Source organism: Cetorhinus maximus, chromosome 1 (genome assembly GCF_964194155.1).
Source record: "Cetorhinus maximus chromosome 1, sCetMax3.hap1.1, whole genome shotgun sequence".
Taxonomy (NCBI): domain Eukaryota; kingdom Metazoa; phylum Chordata; class Chondrichthyes; order Lamniformes; family Cetorhinidae; genus Cetorhinus; species Cetorhinus maximus.
This window is the reverse complement of record NC_135879.1, coordinates 62,735,359-62,758,706: the sequence shown is the minus strand read 5'-3', so window position 1 is coordinate 62,758,706 and position 23,348 is coordinate 62,735,359. Positions and strand designations below refer to the sequence as shown.

Here is a 23,348-nt window from a genome sequence, read left to right as displayed (position 1 = left end):
CCTCTTTTATCGTTGGTTCCAATATGGATCCTGACTTCTGGCTGTTCCCCTTCTCCTTGAAGAATATCTTGTTCAAGCTCATTGATATCCTTTATCCTAGCACTAGGGAATTATGTTAGTGCTTACACAAACTCCTCTCCATGCCCATGACTATTAAATCCTCTGTGATTACTGCATTGCTACTCTGGGGTTTCTTTGTGAGTAGTCAAATCTCCCATGGTGCCTGGAGTTTGAATTTTTTTAAAACTGCATTCCTCTAAGGAGTCTGCATCCTCCCTGGTATTTAAAACTAAAAATTGAGTAGAGACTGCTACTGGTTTGATGAATCACTCCTTGGAATCTGAAACTTTGAGCTGGAGCTTGAGTAATTGGCGGCACTCCCTACACACATGCATATCTAGGACACATGAAGTGTCCTGGAATTCCCACGTAGAATAGAATACGCATGCAACGAGCCCCAGCTGGCCTGCCATGGTAATCAACCCACTAACCTCTAAATCAATGAGATCATTTGATACTGAACTGTAAGAAGTTGATGTCTAAAACACTGAAGCACTAATCCACAAATTCTAAGAAACTGACCTCTGAAAAACTGAGATAGTAAATAGTAAACAGCTAACTAAAGACACTGGAAATAATATCTATGAATCCAAAACACAATGGAAATCACCATCTAGTGAATTTGAACAGTGAAAAACGAACATTTTAATGAAACAATTTAACCTGTGCCTATTACCCACCAATCGTTCTGCGGCAGTGGCATCAGTTTTTATTTCTTCTCCGATTTCTGCATTCAGCTCTCAGTCGCATTCTGTCTCCTCAGCATTGCACTCTCGCTGTCTCCCTGCTGCTGTTTTGTCCACGTTTATCTGTTATCATCTCTCTCCATTTCCCCTTGGGCTCATTCTCTGCACACTCACTGATTCTTGCACTGTTTCCCCTCAAATTCGCTCTTTCTGTTCTGTTTCTATTTGCACTTGCCCACTCTGCTATCACTGAGCCAAAGAATAGTAGTTACTCTAGAAATTTTCCTTTTGGAGCATGTGATGCTCCATTCCTATGGTACCCTACTTGATCTAGTTATAGTTCTTTGGTTATATGCAACAGAAGAATTTAAAATGAGTTAACATGGGTTCTTAAATGCCAAACTAATTTCCACTGTGAAATTCTCCTGGTTCGAATATATTTGAAATGTTAATGTCCTCATCTTTTTCTGATTTTCTTTTAGTTCCACATTGTTGGCATTTATAATGGAGTTACTGAAGAACTCAGTGGCTATGCAAGAGCAAATACTCTCTTCTAAGGGCTTTCTTGTCATTGGGTTTAGCCTTGAAAAGGTAAATATTGCAACAATGTAGCTATGGTATATATTGTTTTAAACAAGCCTTAAACAACCAGCTTAATAGCGTTAAACCCAAGTTAACTTAAGACTCAGTGCTTTGAGAAACACACTATTAAGTACATTGCCTGATTGAGCACGAGTAAGAACTATTTAAAGAAAACATTGTAAAATCCTGACTTTTAAAGTCTAATTTTTTAAACTATCGCTTTGTGTTTTGCAAAATTTCTCCATTTAAATTGCAGGGTAGCTTTGTTAAAAGGTCAAAGGCAATGACTAAAATGCATGCTTCAAGTCTTTTGTTTCTTTCTTTATTGGTAGCACAATGAGTTTTTAAAAAACTAAAATCTAAAAACTAAATCTGCAACTTTTAAAGTTTGGCTCTCTAAACCAATTTATAATATTATACCGATAGAACTAAATGATGAGCTTATTTGATATTTCTCTTGCCTGTGTAAATACGAAAGAACTTGCATTTGTGTAGACCATTCACATTTTCATGATATCCCAAAATGCTTCACTGTCAGTGAATTACTTTGGAATTATAGTCACGTAATGTAGGAAAACCACAGTAAATTTGTGCACAACAATGTCCCAGAAACAGAGATAAATGACCAGATCATTGGTTTTGCTGGTGTTGATTGAGGGATAAATGATGGCCAAGCGCCAGGTGAGCTCTGCTCCCCTTTGAATATTTGATGTGATATTTTATGTCTATTTGAGAGGGCAGATGCTAACCCATTTTTGTGTCTGCCCTGAAAGACCTTGCCTCCAACAATGCAGCACTCCTTCAGTGCTTGACTCATGTATCAGCCTCGATTTTAAGCTGAAGTCTCTGGAGCTGGGCTTCAACTCTCAATTTGCTGACCAGGGTACATAAACAAAGGGTACAATAGAATCCAAGTCATTAATTTTTCATTAAAAAATAAAAATGAAGGCCTCAATGGTGAAGATTTTCACAGCTTTAGTACAATACAATTAAGTGTTATAGACAATTGTTAAACAATGTTGTACTAAAATTTTGTGATATTGGCAAAGAATCTGAAATTACTTGATACCCATTCCTGCTAAGTTACTAAACCATGAATTATTGGTGTTTTTAACATTTCTATAAGAATTTGAACCATAGAACCAAAGAAAAGTTACAGCACAGAAGGAGGCAATTTGGCCCATCTTGTCCATGCCATCCCGAGGACATTCAGGTACCCTTTCTAATCCCACCTTACTGCATCCAGCCCATAGCCCTGCAGCTTACAGCTTTAGGTGCAGATCCAGGTACTTTTAAAAAGAGTTTAAAGTTTCTGCCTCTACCACCAACTTGGGCAGCGAATTCCAGACACCCACTACCCTCTGCATAAAAAAAGTTCTTCCTCATGTCCCCCCTACACCTTCTGTCACTTATCTTGAATCTATGAAATGTGAATATTTGCTGGATTCTAAACAAAATTTCATGCTAACAGAATTAGAAATTGTGACAGCTCTTCCCAATGACTCTGTGCACATTTTTAAAACACAATTTGTAAAGACACAAATATACTGTACAATTGGGGGAAAACAAGTGAATTCTTTTTGCTTGTATGACATTGAAATGAAACTGCTTGTACTCTATAACAACCTCAATTATATGTTTAACTGTTCCGTGGGGATAAAGACATTTCCAATAGTAATAGTTTGAAGTATCTTTTCGAAAACTGTTGAGTTGCAAATTATTGATTTTGAAAAGTGAATATGCTTTGTGAATAATAGATGATTTTATCATGTGCCATAAGAGAGGTTCAGTTACTTTGCATGTGAAGTTGATCTGTATGTATTGCTGTCATTTTCTAAATCAAATTCATGATGTGTCATATTAATGGTAATATTTTAAAACCATTCAGATCTCTAATGATGTGTCAGTATTTTCTGGCAATTTTACTTAATGATTATTGTGAAGTAGAATTCAAGGAACATGGGAAGTTTTTATTTTAGTTGTCCTCTCAGTTAACCAATTGATTTTTGGTCCAACACTTTTTTTTTAAAGGGGAAATAGGCACTTGGTCAATATGCAATAAGAATCCTGTTGGCTTTCAGAAATCTAAAGGTTTTGGATGTCATGAGTAGAGCAGGAAGACTGATCTGATAATTTAAAATAAACTTTCTGAACCCATTTGCTCCAGATTCGTCTTGTAAACTGGCTTTAGTAAATGTGCAGTTTCACTCTAGTCTAAGATGGGTGTAAGCAAATTTCTGTTTTTTGATTCAAGAGCCTGTTCATTTTAAACATGAACTTGAAGCTGTGGCATGAATGATTGTAAGAACATAAGAAATAGGAGCAGGAGTAGGCCATTTGGCCTATCAAGTCTCTCTGCCATTCAATGAGACCATGACTGATCTGATTATGGCCTTAACTCCACTTTCCTACCTGCCCCCATAACCTTTGTCTCCCTTTGTGTATCAAAAATCTGTCTAACTCAGCCTTGAATATATGCAATGACCCAGCTTCCGCTGCTCTCTGTGGAAGAGAATTCCAAAGACTAACAAACTCATTCTCAAATTTTCTCCTCATCTGCCTTATAGGGAGACCCTTTAGTTTTAACCTGCCCCCCAGTTCTAGATTCCCCCACAAGAGAGAACATCCACTTAGCATCTATGCTGTCAAACGACCCAGATTCTTATGTTTCAATATGATTAACTCTCATTCTTCTAAACGCCAAAGCCTATGGGCTCAACCTGCTCAACTTCTCATAAGGGAGCCCCTTAATCCCAGGAATTAGCCTAGTGAACCTGTCCTTGTCTGAACTGCTTCCAATGCAGGTATATCCCTCTAAGTAAGGAGACCAAAACTACACAGTACTCCAGGTGTGGTTTCACCAATGCCCTGTACAGTTATAGCTAGACTTCTTCCCTGCTTCTATATTCCTTTGTCCTTGTAATAAAAGCCAGAATTCAATTTGCTTTCCTAATTGCTGTACCTGCATGCTATCTTTTTCTAATTCATTTTAAGGACACTCTCATCCCTCTGTGCCATTGCATTCTGCAGTCTTTCTCCATCTAAATGATAAACTGCTTTTCTTTTCTTCCCATCAAAGTGGGCAACCTCAGATTTTCCTACATTATACTTCATCTGCCAAATTTTTGCCTACTCACTTAACCTATTTATATCCCTTTGCAGACTCTTTGTATCCTCATCACAACTTGCTTTCTTACCTATCTTTGTATCATCAAATTTGGCTTCATCCAAGTCATATGTATAGATCATAAACAGTTGAAGCCCCAGTACTGACCCACGTAGCACTCCGCTGGTTATAGTTTGCTGACCTGAAAATGACCCATTTATCTTGACTTTCTGTATCCTGTTCATTAGCCATGCTATCCATGCTAATAAATCACCTCCAACACCATGAGCCCTTGCCTTTGTAGTAAAGTTTTGTCACTTTATTGAATGCCTTTTGGAAATCCAAATACACCACATTTACTGGTTCCCCTTTATCCACCCTGCTTGCTTCATCTTACAGAACTCTAATAAAATTTGTCAAATGCAATTTCCCTTTCTCAAAACTATATTGACCCTGCCTGATAATATTATGATTTTCTAAATGTTCTGCTACTACCTCCTTAATAATGGATTCTAGCATTCTCCCAATGACAGATGTTCGACTGACTGGCATATAATTTCCTGCTTTCTGTCTTCCTATTTTCTTCAATAGTGGTGTTACATTTGCAGTTTTCCAGTCCACTGGGACCTTTCTAGAGTCTAAGGAACTTTGGAAGATTGCAACCAATGCATGCATTATCACTGCAGCCACTTCCCTTAAGACATTAGGATGCAGGCCATCAGGTCCTGAGGACTTGTCAGCCTTTAGTCCCATTAGTTTCCCTGGTACTTTTTCTCTAGTAATCTTGATTGTTTTAAGTTCCTTCCTCCCCTCTGGCCCCAGATTTTATACTATTCTTGGGATGCATTTTGTGTCTTGTACTATGAAGACAGATACAAACACTTTTTCAATGTCACTGCCATTTCTTTGTTTCTCATTATTAATTCCCTAGTCTCACCCCCTACAAGACCAACGCTCACTTCAGCTAAAAGCAAAATACTGTGGATGCTGGGAATCTGAAATAAAAACAGAAAATGCTGGAAAACTCAGCTGGTCTGACAGCATCTGTGGAGACAGAAACAGGGTTAACGTTTCGAGTCCATATGACTCTTCTTCAGAGCAGCACTCACTTTAGCTCTTATTGTTTTCTATACTTGTAGAAGATTTTACTGACTGTTTTTATATTTCTTGCTAGTTTTCTCTTGTACTCTAGTTTCTCCCTTTTAATTATTTTTTTAGTCATCCTTTGCTGGTTTCTAAGATTTTCACAATCTTCTGGCCGGCCACTAACCTTTGCAGCATTGTACACCTTTCAATTTGGTACCATCCTTAACTTCGTTAGATGATGCATTCTTTGTATAGAGTCTGTCTTTCTCAATGGAATATATCTTTGAGCGTTATGAAATATCTCCTTTAAATCGTTACCACTGCTTCTCTTACTACTTACTATTTAAACTTTCCATTTTCACTATCCATTGCACTTTCACAAACTGTCTTCATACCCTTGTAGTTGTTTTTATTTTAGTTTAAGACACTAGTTTCAGAACCGCCCTCAAACTGAGTGTGAAATTCACTCATGTTATGATCGCTCTTACCTAGAGGATCCTTTACTACGAGGTTATTAATTAATCTTGTCTCATGTTAACAGGTCTAAAATAGCCTGTTTCCTGGTTGGTTCTAGAATGTATTGTACTAAGAAACTGTCCCGAATACATTCTGACTCCTCCTCCATGCTACGTTTGAGAATTTGTTCAATCTATTCATCTAATCTGCCACGGTTATTGCAGCACCTCTCTTATAAGCCATCATTATTTCTTGATTTATACCCTGTCCAACAGTGTGGCTACTGTTAGGGGCCTATAAACTACTAACCCTACTCCCACCTTTTTACTTAGCTATTTCTTATCTCCACCCAAACTGATTCCACATTTTGATCCTCTGAACAAAGATCGTTTCTTACTGCTGTATTGATCTCATCCTTTATTAACTGAGCCACCCCACTCCTTTTCTTTTCCTTCCTGTTATTCCAAAATGCCAAACATCCTTGAATGTTCAGGTCTGAGCCCTGGTCACTTTGCAATCATGTCTCTGTAATGGTTATCATATCATACTGATTTATTTCTATTTGTGCAATCAATTAATTCCATCTTGTTACGAATGCCACGTGCATTCAGATAAACAGCCTTTAATTATGACTTTTAACCATTTTCCCTAGCCTGACTTATTTGCACTTTGATGTTTATATACTTTGCCCCTTTCTGTCACACTCTGCTTATCATTTCCCGTATCGCTGCTCTGCACTATTGCCTTGCCCTTTCACTTTAACTTCCCAAATCTCAAATCTCACCTCACATGAACCCTTCCCTACCCCCCGCCCCACCACACACACACTTTGGTTTAAAGCCCTCCCTACAGTCCTAGTTATACAATTTGCCAGGACACTGGCCCCAGCGCAGTTCAGGTGAAGATTGTTCTAACAATACAACTCCATCTTTCCTCAGTACAAACCCAATCCCATTTCTCCCACACCAATCCTTGAGCCATGCATTCAAGTCTCTGATCTTATTTACCGAATGCCAATTTGCTCATGGCTCAGGTAGTAATCCAGCGATTATTACCTTTGTGGTTCTGCTTTATAATTTAGTCCCTAGCTGCTCATTCTCCCTGAGCAGAGCCTCTTTCTTAGCCCTACCTATGTCATTGGAACCCACATGGACCATGACAACTAGATCCTTTCTCTCCCACTCCAAGTCCTTCTCCAGCCTGAGGAGATGCCCTGAACTTTGGCACTGAGCAGGCAACACAACCTATGGAATTCATGTTCTTGGGTGCAGAGAATAGTATCTATCCCCCTAACAATATGATCGTAAAGTACAACTACATTCCTTTTCACTCCCCCTCTCTTGAAAGGTTCCCTGCAGCATGGTGCTGTGGTCAAAACAAAAAGCTAAAAGCTACTGCGGATGCTGGAAATCCAAAACAAAAACAGAATTACCTGGAAAAACTCAGCAGGTCTGGCAGCATCGGTGGAGAAGAAATCAGTTAACGTTGGGGATGGGGATTGTCCACCACTACTCTCCTCTGTCTGGCTGAACTTGTTCTCACACTGAACAATTTCTCCTTTAACTCCTCTCACTTCCTCCAAATAAAAGGTGTGGCTATGGGTACCCGCATGGGCCCCAGTTATGCCTGTCTCTTTATGGGGTATGTGGAACATTCCTTGTTCCAGTCCTACTCCGGCCCCCTCACACAACTCTTTCTCCGGTACATCGATGATTACTTCGGTGCTGCTTCATGCTCTCGTTGGGACCTGAAAAAATTTATTAATTTTGCTTCCAATCTCCACCCCTCCATCATTTTCACATGGTCCATCTCTGACACTTCTCTTCCCTTCCTTGGCCTCTCTGTCTCAATTTCTGATGATAGACTGTCCACCAATATCCACTACAAGCCTACCGACTCCCACAGCTACCTCGACTACAGCTCCTCGCATCCCGCTTCCTGTAAAGACTCCATCCCATTCTCTCAGTTCCTTCGCCTCCGTCGCATCTGTTCTGATGACGCTACCTTCAAAAACAGCTTCTCTGACATGTCCTCCTTCTTCCTTAACTGAGGTTTTCCACCCACGGTGGTTGACAGGGCCCTCAACCGTGTCCGGCCCATATCCCGCGCATCCTCCCTCACGCCTTCTCCTCCTTCCCAGAAACATGATAGGGTCCCCCTTGTCCTCACTTATCACCCCACCAGCCTTCTAATTCAAAGGATCATCCTCCGCCATTTCCGCCAACTCCAGCATGATGCCACCACCAAACACATCTTCCCTTCACCCCCCCTGACGGCATTCCGTAGGGATCGTTCCCTCCGGGACACCCTGGTCCACTCCTCCATCACCCCCTACTCCTCAACCCCCACCTATGGCACCTCCCCATGCCCACGCAGAAGATGCAACACCTGCCCCTTCACTTCCTCTCTCCTCACCGTCCAAGGGCCCAAACACTCCTTTCAAGTGAAGCAGCATTTCACTTGCATTTCCCCTAACTTAGTCTACTGCATTCGTTGCTCCCAATGCGGTCTCCTCTACATTGCAGAACACTGCGGTCTGTCCGCAAGAAAGACCCAAACCTCCCTGTCGCTTGCCATTTTAACATTCCACCCTGTTCTCTTGCCCACATGTCTGTCCTCGGCTTGCTGCATTGTTCCAGTGAAGCCCAACGCAAACTGGAGGAACAGCACCTCATCTTCCGACTAGGCACTTTACAGCCTTCCGGGCTGAATATTGAATTCAACAACTTTAGATCTTAAACTCCCCCTCCCCCCATCCCCACCCCCACCCCATTTCTTCCCCCTCCCTTTTTTTTCAATAATTTATATAGATTCTTCTTTTCCCACCTATTTCCATTATTTTTAAATCTACAACTAATACTTTGTTAGTCTTTCCACCCCACCCCCACTAGAGCTGTACCTTGAGTATCCTGTCTTCCATTCTTAATTAGCACTTTTCTTAGATAATATCACCACCTTCAACACCTCTTTGATCCTTTTGTCTGTGACATCTTTTGATTATCTGCTCCTATCACTGCTTGCTTATCTCCACAATCACCACACCCTCAACTTCTCTCTCCCCCCGCCCCCCCACCTTAGACCAGCTTATATTTCACCTTTCTCCTAACTATACTCAGTTCTGCCGAAGGGTCGTGAAGACTCGAAACGTTAACTGATTTCTTCTCCACCGATGCTGCCAGACCAGCTGAGTTTTTCCAGGTAATTCTGTTTTTGTGCTGTGGTCAGTTTGCTCATCCTCCCTGAAGTCCCTGCTCTCATCCACACAAGCTGCAAGAATATCGAACCTGCTGGACAAGTTCAAGGGCTGAGGTTCCTCCATTGCTACCTTCTAGATCCCCATACCTCCCTGTAATTATATTAAGTAACTCTTTCGAGTTATCAGCAGATCGCATGTAACTCTTTCGAGTACATTCACAGTTCTTGGTTTCCGGGAGTGGGACATGAACCCACAACCTTCTGATTCAAAGGCGAGGGTGCTATGAACTGAGCCACAGCTGACACCTCAATTATATTAAGTAGTTGAACTAGTTAAGGTATAAATTTAATTCAGTACTTGCCAGTCCTAAATTAAACTGTTGCCCCTGTTTAGAAGGATAAAATCTTAAAACTCACCAACCAATCACCTCCTTGCTCACCTATTTAATGCCTTTGAACACTCACCAGCTACAGGAGGCTGAGAAAAGGTATAAAATGCAGCACTGCCTTCCTCCTCTGCAGCTAATTCCTACTTGCATAAAATTGCCAAGTTAGCAACTTTGTACCTGAACACATTGTCCTTGACTCACTCTGACTTCCACGCTCAATTTATTTACTGTAGGCTAAGTCAGGCATAATCCAGCTGTAATTTTTTCCTTGGGTAGGATACTCCACCTAGTGGCCTTGCTGAAAAATGAAGCACATTAAACATCTGGGGCGATGGATATAAACTCCACTAGTCAAAGTCAGCAACCTGTGTAGTTTGCAGTGCATTGTACTTTCTGTGCTGCTTTATGGTTAATTGAATTTACAACCAACTGGATAAATTGAACAGCACTACCTGTTGTCAGTTATCAGACCAGTTCTGTTCAGCTGTGATGTATTCAGCTTTGAGTTAATTTCTATTATCAAACATTGCACTACACAAATAACTATTATTTGGATATATTATATTTCTCCAAATTTAAAGCTCTAATCTAGTCAATATCTATTGCACAAACTTGTATCTTAAATTTTAACACTTTGAGCGACTTCATAAGAGATTGTTGTCCACATTTTTGAAAGACATATGATTCTTGAAGGTAGTGGAGAAATGAAAACACTACATTTATTTTAAGATGTATGTGGTTCAAATACAGGCCTACGTGGCCTTTAGTGCTCACTTTTCTTAAGCATACCAATCCAGAAACCAATTTATTCATAACTCTTTAAGATGGAGTAACTAATGCTGCTTGAATTGAGTGTACTGCATGCATCTACAGAAGTGCACTATAGTTTGTGTTCTCAAGATAACCAATATTGTGGAAATAGTACATTCTTTGTGGTGAAGCTTAACTTGCTGTATTTGTTAATAAATTGGATGTAAGAATGAAATGATCTGTTTGATGTGGAAATGTATACGCATATTCAAAAAGTTTAAGAATTGATACATGTTCAATATTTGAAATCCATGTTTTTCTTGCAGTCTTCCAAAGTTCATATCACCAGAGCTGTATTGGAGCTGTGTTTGGCTTTTGCCAAATATTTGAGTAACTTGCAGAATGGTGGCCCTCTACTCAAACAGTTATGTGATCACATTCTTCTGAATCCTGCTATATGGATCCATGCTCCAGCCAAGGTGAGCATTTGCTTTTTCAGTTTTTAAAATATAAAGATATTTAAATGATACAATATTGTCAATATGCTGCTTCAAAGATGTTTAGGGAAGTGTAGCTGTGTACAATTTATAACATTTACAGCATTTGCTTCAAAATGTTAAGAGTGAACAGTTCTTCCAATTTATCTCAGCAATGCCTACATCTCAAGTAAAGGTTGTAATAAGATTGCCTTTTCCTTGATAACAGTTTTGATGCAGTTGAAATAATCTTTCTCTTTATTGAATTAAATTGGATCCATTTGACATTTCAACCAAAGATGAGTTGCATTAAATTGTGCCTATAAATCTAAATTTGAGTATATTGCTTTGTGACAACTGGGTATTTTAAGCATTGATATATTTTTATTTGCCATACATAAGAACATGCCATACATAACATAATATTAGAAATAGGAGCAGGAGTAGGCCACTTGGTCCCTCAAGCCTGCTTGTGGCCTTAACTCACTTCCCTGCCTGGCCCCGTAATCCTTGCCTCCCTTGTCAATCAGCCTTGAATATGTTCACTGACGTAGCTTTCATAAAACTCTAAAACTGGGCAATGAACTTTTAAAATGACTGAAGTCATTGAACAATCAGTAACAACACAAACAACGTACCAACAATAGTAAGGAACCAAGGATCTAATGTGAGTGAGGAGCTTAAAGTGTGAAAGTATCAAGAAACTTGTACCTCATTGTCTCTGAAGAGATGCCAACGAATCCCGGTGGCTGCAGAGATCAAATTCAAAGGCCATCTATGTTTCACAAGCCAGGCCTAGCCAACCAGAGTCCACTAGCCTACTAGGACAAAGAGCCCTGCAACATTCCTTTCAAATTCTTAATTGTTGGGACATTAGCAATCTCAGGAACCCAGACAATGGAATGTACACCCCTTGTCAAAGCCAAAGTGGAGAGATGGGAATCATGCGGCTTGGGAGAACCAGTTTTGCTGTCTTGCTGTACTGCAAATCAGCCTTCCGTTTTCCATCGACCAAGCAGCAGCACAGTAAAGGGATTCTGGCCCCCGTCTACACTCTGTATCTATTGGAACTTCTGTATCATCACCTACAAGACTAATTCATCTCTGCGTGCCTATCTCATCGTGGCAATCATCTCTGCTGGAGAAATAAATTATCCAGCATCCATTCTCAGCCCGCTGACCTCTGAAGGAATATACCATTAGACTTAGATTCTTGTCCCTGGACTCATGTGAAACAATCATTCTTTGCTCTGTGGCCTTTGCGCTGTAAATCTTTCTTTCTCTATTCCTTGTTGATTATATGATTGCACAGGGGCCCTCTGAGTTTACTCTATCTCGAATTTGCTGTGGGCTTATTGATAGAGATTGGATCACACCAAAACTGAGGGTTTGGGAAATACATCACTGCTTATAAAGGGGGAAATCAAAATCAAAACACCTTTATGTTTGCGAATGGGTGTTGAGAGGAGAAATCAGTGCTGTTTAAATTACACCCCCTCCTGTCGGTAACAACACAAACAGCATACCAACAATAGTAGGGAACCAGGGATCTAATGTGAGTGAGGAGCTTAAATTAATTGCCATTAGTAAAGATAACTGGAAAAATTAAGGAGACTAAAAGCTGACAAATCTCCTGAACCTGATGGCTAAAAGCCTGGAGCTCTAAAAGAGCTGTAGAGATAGTGGCTGCATTGTTTGTGATCTTTCAAAATTCCTTGGATTCTGGAAAGATCCCAGTGGATTGGAGGGTTGCAGATTATTAGAGGTGAGGCCTTAGCTATCTAAAATCTATATTAATGTATCCAAGCTTGCTGGCAATACTAAACTAAGTGGGAAAGTAAGCTGTGAGAACACGAAGCCTGTAAAGGGATGTGGCAAGAAGGTGGCTGATGGAGTATAATGTTTGAAAATGTGGAGTTATTCATTTTGGTAGGTAGAATAGGAATGCAGAATATTTTTTAAGCTGAGGGAACCTATTAGTTGTTGGTTTTTGGGAGGATTTGAGTGTCTTCGTGCATGATGCACCATTAATATACAGGTAGAGCAAGCATTTAGGGAGTCAAGTGTATGTTGGCCTTTATTGCAAAGGGTTGGAATACAGGAGTAAAGAATCCCTACTGTAATTGTGCACAGGGTTTTGGTATAAAACCATGCCAGAAATACTTTGATCAGTTTTGATCTCCATACCAACGGAAGGGTATATTTTCCTTAGAGGGGTGCAACTAAGATTCATTAGATTGATTCATTGGATGAGAGGGTTGTCCTATGATGAGAGACTGAGAAGAATGGGTCAGTACTCTCTGGATTTAGAAGAATGAGAGGTGACTTTATTGAAACATAGCATCTACTCTGACAAGGCTTAAGAATTTTAAGAGGCTATTTCCCTTGGTTGGAGAGTCTAGAACTAGGAATCGGGATCAGTGCTTGGCCATTTCAGACTGAGATGCAAAAAAATTTCTTGATTCAGTAGGTTGTGAATCTTTGGAATTCTCTACCCTAGAGGGTGATGGATGCTCAGTCGTTCAGTATATTCATGGCTGAGAAGTGGATTTTTGGATTTGAAGGAAATTTCAGGATACTGAAATAAAGGCAAAATACTGCGGATGCTGGAAATCTGAAAAAAAAACAAAGTGCTGGAAAAACTCAGCAGGTCATATGGACTCGAAACGTTAACTCTGTCTTTCTCTCCACAAATGCTGTTAGACCTGCTGAGTTTTTCCAGCACTTTTTGCTTTTGTTTCAGGATATTGAAGTCTGGCAGGAAAGTGGAGTCGAGATTGATGATTAGGCATAATCTTATTGAATGGCAGGCAGCTCAACTGGACTACTGCTCCAGTTTTTTAAGTTTTCATTTTTCTAAGCTAGTTGCTACTATACAGTTTGTGGTCATCCTCTGAAACAGGCTCATGTCTCAGCTGTCAGCTATAACTCAGCAGTTGCAGGCTATTCTGCTGCTTATATTATCCACTGCAGTAAACATCCACATGGCATCACTATGCAGTGACTCCTGCTAGAAGAGGACTGCAAGGAGCAGTTACCCTACCTAATTTTTCCTCTGCTGAACCTGGGCACCAAGGACAGTTGTGGTGTCTTTCCTGTCATCCTTATTGTGAACCAGTAAGTTACCAATGCCTGAAGGACTGATTCAACTAGCGGAGGTTCGAGGGAACAAGTAACCAAGATGAAAACTACTGCTGACCGATTTTGTTCAGAAGATCACTAAATACAAAATGCCAGATACTACTTACTGTTCTTTCACGTTTTCTTGGCACACAACTTTCCCTGGCTAAGAAAGGCAGACAGGATCTGTTCACAGATCTTTCTTACTTTTGAATTGATCACAAAAAGTGAACTCTGCATTTCGGTATCGTTTGGGAAGTCATTTTTTTCTGAACTGGACTGTGCTGCAGATGTCTTTGAGCTCCTTATGGGTGTTTCAGCGCTAAAAGTTTAATTGAAAGGGTTTTACAGCGCAGCGAAGGTTAACACTCAACATTCAAAAGGAACAAGAATGCTAATGGAAGCCCTCCCTGTTGCAAGTCATGACCTTGTTGTTCTTACAGAAACATGGCTGCATATTGACATAGATTGGGACTTGAACATTGAAGGATACATGATTTTTAGGAAGGACTGGAAGTTAGAAAAAGGTGGAGGGGCGGCTTTATTAATTAATAATGGTATTAGCACAATAGGGAGGGGTGACCTAAGTTCAGGAAACCAATGGAGAAATCCATCATCCAAAAATGGCAGTGATAACACTTTGTTCTTAAACTTTGTAAAACAGACCAAAAAAAATCACAAAAAGTGAACTCTGCATTTCGGTATCCTTTGGACACTCATTTTTTTCTGAACTGGACTGTGCTGCAGATGTCTTTGAGCTCCTTATGGGTGTTTCAGCGCTCAAAGTTTAATTGAAAGGGTTTTACAGTGCAGCGAAGGTTAACACTCAACAATTGATTTCTTAATTGTAGAATGTTATTGTTGGATATGGTCACAATTCTGATAGTTTTTCTTCCTATCTATTTTAATCCAGGTTCAGTTGCAGCTCTACACCTACTTGTCAACTGAGTTTATTAGTACAGCCACTATTTATAATGCAGTCCGAAGAGTTGGTACTGTGTTGCAGATAATGCATACACTGAAATACTATTATTGGGTAGTGAATCCTCAAGATCGCAGTGGCGTTGTTCCCAAAGGCCTGGGTAAGCAAAGACTTCTGATGATTAATGAAATAAAAGTTTACATTCTGGCTGTTCATTTTGTTCTGCTTACTCTAGTTGTAACCCATGAATAGTGGAATAAGTAGCACATCTGAGGCAACCATTTCTATCTGATTCAGCATCACTGAATCTGCTGATCCGTGAAGTCAATTCACAGGTGCACCCAGAAATTCATAGCACTGTAAAGAGAAACAAATCTTGTTTGGAAGCTACAGCAAGTTTAAAAGTTTCAAGAAATTTAAAAGAAACGTTTCCAGTATATTGAAAACTATTGCCTCAGCAAGAATTAAATTTTATTAGAATTTATTTGAACTCTGTTGAAGAAGGAAGCGCAGAAAATGATCTTGTTTAGTGTTAAAACCATTTGAATATGATGTTGTAATTTGTTGTGTAGTGCAGCGATACCTTAACTGCTGGCCTAAGGGCTCAAACTAGCCCATTGCTGAATGTAGAACTGCATAAGCAGCAATTTCAGTAAGGAAGCATCTTACAAGTAGTTACATAAAATGATTTTATATATTAGGTTTGTAAGGAAGAAGAGGGTCCCAAACCAAGGTTTTAAATTTAAGGCAAACATTAAAGCGATGAAAATTTAAATTGATCACTGTAAACGGGACTGAACTGTTAATGGCTAAATTGTGGGAAGGATCAACTGTAATAGGACTTGGGCTAGCAGACCAACTGCAACAGGACATAGGCTAGCAGAATGGGCAGGTGAGTGGGAGATGGGAATTTAACAGTGTGAAGTGATGCTACATTCTGGAAGAAAGAAATAGGGGGAGGCATTATAGACTAAATGGCACCATTTTAAAGATTGTGCAGGGACAGAGGGACTTGGGGATTCATGGCATATATCTTTGAAAGTGGCAGGATATATTGAGAGGGTAGTTTGCAACACATATGGAACCTTGGGCTTCATTAATCGAGCATTGAATACAAAAGCAGGTTTGTTATGCAGAACTTTTATAAAGCTCTGGTTAAGCCACAATTACAGTATTGTGTCCAGTTCTGGTCACACTTTAGGATGGATGTTGGAAGTCCTCGAGAGGGCACAGAAGAGATTTAACAAAATGGTTCCAGAGATGAGGGAATTTAGCTACAAGGTTAGGTAGGGGAAATTGGGGTTGTTCTTCTTGGAGCGAAGGAGTTGAGGGGAGATCTGATGGAGCTATACAAGATTATGAAAGGTTTATATGAGTAGACAAAAGCTGTTCCCAGTAGCTGATGGCACAGGGATTAGAGGACACATATTTAGGTATTGGACAAGAGATGGCAGTGGGGGTGCAAGGAAGAACTTCTTTTAACCAGAGAGTGGTAATACAATACAAAATACAAGTCAATACAAAACTAGTACATACCCCTAAGAGGCATAGACTTCACTTGTGTAGTTAACCATGATCAATAAATGAGGTAAGAGATGGTGTTAAACTGAAAGAAAAAGCTTACACAAATGCAAGACAAAATTGAAATCCAGAGGACTGGGAGAGCTATAAAAACCAACAAGGGAGTTGCACAGAAAGTAGTCGGATGCAAAAAGGATTTTTAAAAAACCTTTGAGATCCTTTGCAAGTTAACAGCAAATAGTTCTTTAAATATATTGAAAGAAAGAAATGTAATGGGGAATGCTAGCCCATTAAAGATGGATGCACTACAATACACTCCTTCCCTTCATTTAAGTTATTGATATAGATTCTGAATTATTGAGGTTAAAACTCTGATCCCTGTGGTACTCCACTAGTTGGAATTTGCCAACCTGAAAATGACCCTTTATCCTGTCAGTTAGCCAATCCTCTATCCATGCTTAAATATCATCCCCAACACCATGAGGTTTTATCTTGTACAGTAACTTATGTGGCACCTTATTGAATGCCGTTTGGAAATCGAATAGACTACATCTACTGGCTTCCCTTTATCCACCCTGCTAGTCACATTGTCAAACAACTCTAATGCATTTGTCAAACAAGATTTCCCTTCCACCTTTTCACATCACCATGTCGATTCTGCTTGATAATATTTTGCCCTAAATGCCCTGCTACTACTTCCTTAATAATGGATTCCAGCATTTTCCCAATGGCAGATGTTAGGCTCTCTGGCCTATAGGCTCCTGTTTTCTGCCTCCCTCCTGCCTTGTACAGAGATGTTAGATTTTCAGTATTCCAATTCGCTGGGACCTTTCCAGAATCTTGGGAATTTTGGAAGATTACTGTCAATGCATCCACTATCTCTGCAGCCACTTTTTGTAAGGATGCGGGCCATCAGGCCCAGGGGACATGTCAGCTTTTAGTCCTATTAGTTTCCCTAACACTTTTTTTCTCTAGTGATCATTGTTTTAATTTCTTCCCTTTTATCCCCTGATTTTCTACTGTTCTTGGGTTGCTGTGTGTCTTCTACCATGAAGACATATAAAATACATGCTCAAAGTTGCTACCACTTTCTTATTTCTCACTATTAATCCCCCAGTCTCCTCATCTAAAGGACCAACCTTTCCTTTAGCTACTTGTCATCTTTTTATATACTTGTAGAAGTTCTTATTGTCTGTTTTTATAATTCATGCTAGTTTGCTCATATCTTCTGATTTCTCCCTCTTTATTTTTTTTTAAGTTGTCCTTCGCTGGGTTCTAAAGTTTCCCCACTCTTCTAGCCTGCATTAAACTTTGCAGCATTGTATGCCTTTTCTTTCAATTTGATACCATTCTTAACTTCCTCAGTTAGCCATGGATGGTTCACCCTTCTCTTTGTGACTTTCTTTCTCAATGGATTATATCTTTGAGAGTTATGAAGTATCTCCTTAAATATCTGCCACTGGCTATCTGCTATTTTACCTTTAACCTATTTTCCCAGTCCACTGTAGCCAACTCTGTTTTCATAGCTTTGTAATTGCCTTTATTTTAATTATAAGGCACCAGTTTCAGAGCCAAGCTTCTCACCTTCAAATTGAATTAGAAATTGTATCATGCTATCATTCATGCCTAGAGTACCCTTTACTATGAGATTATTAATTAATCCTGTCTCATTACACATTACCAGGTCTAAAATAGCCTGTTCCCTGGTTGGTTCCAGAATGTATTGTTCTAAGAAACGGTCCAGAATACTCTGTATGAACTCATCCTCCAGGTTACCTTTTCTAATTTGATTTGTCCAATCTCTATGAAGATTAAAATCGCCCATGTTTATCGCAGTACCTTTCTTACAAGCCCCCATTATTTCTTGACGTATACTCTGTCCTACAACGTAGCTACTGTTAGGACCTGTAAACTACTCCCACGAGCGACTTATTTCCCTTGCTATTTCTTATCTCCACCTAAACTGATTCTACATCCTGACCTTTCGAGCCAAGATAATTTCTCACTATGGTACTGATCTCATCCTATATTAACAGATCCGCCCCCACCTTATTTTCACTCCTTCCTATCCACCCTAAATGTCAAATACCTTTGAATATTAGTTCCTAGGCTTGATCACCTTGCAACCATGCCTCTGTAATGGCTTTCATACTATGCCCATTTATTTCTATTTTTGTCCTTAATCCACCCATCGTGTTATGAATGCTCTGTGCATTCAGATAAAGGCTCTTCAATTCTGTTTTTAAGCATTCCCACCGCCCCCCACCCAATCCTCTGTTTAGTTTGAAGCCCTCTCCAGGGCCCTAGTTATTGTCCCAGCACGGTGCAAATGAAGACCATCTCAATGGTACAGCTTCCTCTTTCACCACTACTGTTGCCTCAAGAATCAAAATCCACTTCTTTCACACCAATCTTTGAGCCACACATTTAACTTTATGATCTTACTTATATGTAATTTGCATGTCTCAGATAGTAATCCAGAGATTATTACCTTTTGTGGTTCTGCTTTTTAACTTAACCCCTAGCTGCTCATACTCCCTTAGCAGAATCTCTTTCATAGGTTCCAATGGCTTAGGTGGGACCATGTGGACCATGACACCTGGATTCTTCCCCTCCTCCGACATCCCACCCCTGCTCCCTAACAGCACTGTGGGTGTACCTACACCACATGGACTGCAGCAGTTCAAGAAGGCAGTTCACCACCACCTTCTCAAGGACAACGAGGGATGTGCAATAAATGGCTGGCCCAGCCAGCAAAGCCCATATCCCATGAATGAATAAAAAAAAAACTCCAGATCCCTTTTCCGCACTGAGGAAATTTTGTTAACCCTGGCACCAGGCAGACAACACAGCCTTCTGGATTCATACTATCAGCTGCAGAGAATAGTATTCTTGCCCTTAACTATAGTGTCCCCAGTACTATATTCCTTTTTACATTCACCACTCAAATGACCCCCTGTACTACGGTGGTGTGATGAGTTTGCCCCCTGCTCTAATCTACACAGGCTACAGAAACAAGCCAGTTGGACATGTACAAAGGCTAAGGCTTCTCCAATGCTCCCTTATGGATCCCCATTCCTACCTCATTTGTTGTCACCCACTTCTGTCCCTGACTACAGTCTAAATCTGAAGTACCTAACCTAAGGGTATGACTGCCTTCTGGAACAAAGGGTCCATGTAACTTTCTCCCTCCCTGTTGCATCGCAGTGACCGAAGCTTGCTCTCCAGCTCATCAACCTGAGCTGAACATCCTCGAGTGGCACTGACTGCAGATTATGGTTGCTGTGGATCATACAAGTGTCTGCCAGCTCCCACATGCTGCAACTGCAATGCATCTTTGTTGTATTTTGCTTAACTGAGGTTCCAAGTCTAAAAATATCACTCAATGATAATTTGTGATTATGTTAAGTAGTTTAATTAGTTATGGTATAAATTTAATCAAGCTGTTGTAACTTTCTGGTGCTAGTGTAAACAGCTGTCCCAACTGGAGTCCAAGCTTCGGTCACTGCAATGCAGCAGGGAGGGAGAAATTTACATGGACCCTTTGTTCTAGAAGGCCGTCATACCCCTTAGGTTAGTTACTTCAGATTTAAACTGTAGTCAGGGACAGAAGGGGGTGACAAATGAGGTCGGTATGGGGATCCATAAGGTAACACTGGAGAAGCCTAATCCTTTGCACATGTCCAACTGGTTGTGTTTCCGTAGCCTGTGTGGATGAGAGAAGGGGGCAAACTGATCACACCACCGTAGTACTGCTATCCCAATTTAGAGAAATAAGGAAACTGTAAAACTCACCAAGCGATTACCTATCTGCTTACCTTATTAATGACTCTCAACTTCAGCTTTCAGGTCTCACTGTGTCCCTCTCGCTCTCTTGGACCACCCCTTGTTCTGTAAAAGACGAGATGGCACTTGTTCCCTCACAAACAAAATTTCTGAGTTCAGTGCTCTGTTGAAGCTGTCCTCCTTCAAGCTATAACCGTGATACTTCCTGCATGGGCAAAAATCTCCTGTACTTAAACCAGCTAGAATTCCAAAGATCTGAGTCAGGTCCTGCTGCTGAGGGAACTAATTCTAACTAGCCAGTTCTAAATAACTGCAGATGCCACAAGGCAGCTTTTTAACCACTGACTAAAAACTAAAATAAACTACAAGTTGCTGTTAAATTAAAGTTAAATGTTAAAATACAACATTTGACCAGACTTTAGAAAGCGATCAATCCTTTAAACACTTAGAATTCCCTCACTCACCAAATTCCCTAATTGTGCACTCTGTCAGAATTGTACCCTAGTTTCTGTGCTGCTTACTTCTACTTAACCCACACACATGCCAGGTAATGACCATCTCCAACAAAGAATCTAACCATCTCCCCATGATATTCAATGGCATTACCATCACTGAATTCCCCAACCATCAGTATCCTGGGTGACCAGAAACTCAATTGGACCAGCCATATAAATACTGTGGTTACAAGAGCAGGTCAGAGGTGGGAGTTCTGCAGTAAGTATCTCATCTTCTGAATCCCCAAAGGCTGTCCACCATCTAAAAAAACAGAAGTAAAGGAGTGTAATGTATTACTGTCAACTTGCCTGGATGAGTGCAGCTCCAACAACACTGAAGTTCAAGGCCATCCAGGACAAGGCAGCCTGCATGATCGCTACCCCATTTGCCCCGTTAAACATTTACTCCCTTCATGACTGCGCTCAGTGGCAGCAGTGTGTATCAACTACAAGATGCACTGCAGGAACTCATCAAGGTTCCTTTGACAGCACCTTCCAAACGTGACCTCTCCCACCTAGAAGGATAAGGGCAGTGGGTGCATGGGAACACCACCACCTGCAAGTTCCCCTCCAAGCCACGCACCTGACGGGCACCTCCCTTCGCTGCCTCCCGCGTCCTCCCTCCCTTCGCCGCCTCCCGCGTCCTCCCTCCCTTTGCCGCCTCCCGCGTCCTCCCTCCCTTCGCCGCCTCCCACGTCCTCCCTCCCTTCGCTGCCTCCCGCGTCCTCCCTCCCTTCGCCGCCTCCCGCGTCCTCCCTCCCTTCGCCGCCTCCCGCGTCCTCCCTCCCTCCCAAGGCCCCTCTTCTTGCACTTCCTTTCATGTTACTGCTGGCTGTGGCTATGTTGGTTGCACTCTTGCCTCAAAGTCAGAAGGCCCTGGGTTCAAATCAGACCCCAGGATTTGAGCAATAAATTCAAGGCTGACATTCTAGTGTAGTATTAAGGGGGTGCTCCACTGCCAGAGGAGTCTTCTTTCGGATATCATGTTAAACTGAGGTGCTGTCTGCCCCCTCAAGTGATATAAAAAATTACAGGGCACTATTTCGAAGAAGAGCATGGAGTTCTTCTCAGTGTCCTTGCCCATATTTATCCCTGAATCAACATTGCAAAAAGGGATCGTTATTCATCACTCACTGCTGTTTTTGGAACCTTGCTGTGCACAAATTGGCTGTTGCATTCCCAACGTTACAACAATAACTTCATTCTACAAAAAATGCTTCATTGACTATAAAGTGCATTATGAACTCCAGTGAACATGAAAGGCACTATATAAATGTGTGTCTGTCTATTTTTTCATCACCCCTCTTTGCACAGTGTAAATTGTGCTGTGATATGATAGCATAGGCAGCAGCCGCCCTCAATATGTAGCAATTCTTAATTTGTGAACCTTGATTTTCAGTGACAGCAAGGTGTTTGATCTGTATGAAACTTCAGAACTGGACTCAACTGTACCTTCACTGATGTGTGTACATTAACTCTCAACTGGGGGGCTATTGGATTGAAATTACGTACGGGGACTTTTTTTCACCTCTCCGCTCCTTAGTTAGGATGGCTCTTGTCCTATGTTGCCCTTGCTTTTGGCTGAATTAGATCAGTAAATTCAGCACAGACAGTGCACTTACCTGTTTGAAACATGAGGGAGTTCAAGACTACCTGATGTTTCTTCCTTTGAGGGAAGGCTTCATCGGCATTGATCATTATTTAAAAAAATTGCTTGCATGTATCCTTAAAAGATATTGTTTTTATCCTTCCCAGATGGACCCAGACCAAACCAAAAGGAGATTCTCTCCTTGCGAGCTTTCTTGCTATTGTTTGTGAAACAGTTGATAATGAAGGTGAGAATCTGAAATTTAGAAATGTAATGCTGTCCTTACCATGAAAAATAATTCTGTATGCAGACTCATGTGCCATATAGTTACCCTTACAAGCTGTACTTTTGTCAAACCTATGTTGTATCTGCTTGGAATCCCCAGACATGAATTGGGATAATTTGCTTTTGATATCATACTGCAGTATTCTTCACATTGACAATCTTTTTCCATTTCTGTGAAGGTGTGGTTGGGGGTGAGTGGGTAGAAGGTGTCTCAATGTGGAGTATATCTTCTTGAGTGTTGTAACTTTACTTTATTTTGAGTAATTTAATTAATGGATGCACGCAATCAGGCTATTCTACCAGATTCTAAGAAGCACAGCTAGATGTTGTAATGGGAAGTTAACCGAAGCAGATGAGAGAAGAATGGGAGAATATGTGTAGGGAGTAGTGATCACAACATAATAAGGTTTAAGATAAAGATTGAGGGTGACATAAAATAGAAAGACCAAAGAAGTAGATTGGAAAAAAGCCAACTGAGGGAGTGAGACAAAAACAAAATACTGCGGATGCTGGAAATTTGGAATAAGAACAGAAAATGCTGGAAATACTCAGCTGGTCAGGCACATCTGTGGAGAGAGAAGCAGAGTAAACTTCTCAGGAACATAACTTTTCCTAGCTCTGATGAAAAGTCAGAAATGTAGTACGTTTTAGGCAAGTGAAATGGTTGAGTGTGGGGAAAGAATAGTATGGAAGACAGGGGAATTGAAGTGACAAAACAGTTGGTGGTGCAGGGTCAAAAAGAGTGGGAATGCAGCAAGTAATGAAAAAAAACATGCTGAGAGAAGGTGTGAATGACAATGATGAACAGCTGCCATCGGAAAGCAAAAACAAGTGACGACGACACTT

At 40.7% G+C, this 23,348-nt stretch overlaps 1 protein-coding gene across 1 annotated transcript in view; it reads left to right on the top strand.

Annotated features, from left to right (window-relative positions):
- Positions 1-23,348, top strand: part of lrba (LPS-responsive vesicle trafficking, beach and anchor containing) — a 913,498-nt gene that overhangs the window by 97,325 nt on the left and 792,825 nt on the right. Inside the window, exons 11-14 of the mRNA XM_078541260.1 lie at positions 1,229-1,337; positions 10,637-10,789; positions 14,820-14,988; positions 22,385-22,464. Of these exons, the coding sequence (XP_078397386.1) occupies positions 1,229-1,337; positions 10,637-10,789; positions 14,820-14,988; positions 22,385-22,464 (511 nt within the window). The remainder of the gene's footprint in view (positions 1-1,228; positions 1,338-10,636; positions 10,790-14,819; positions 14,989-22,384; positions 22,465-23,348) is intronic.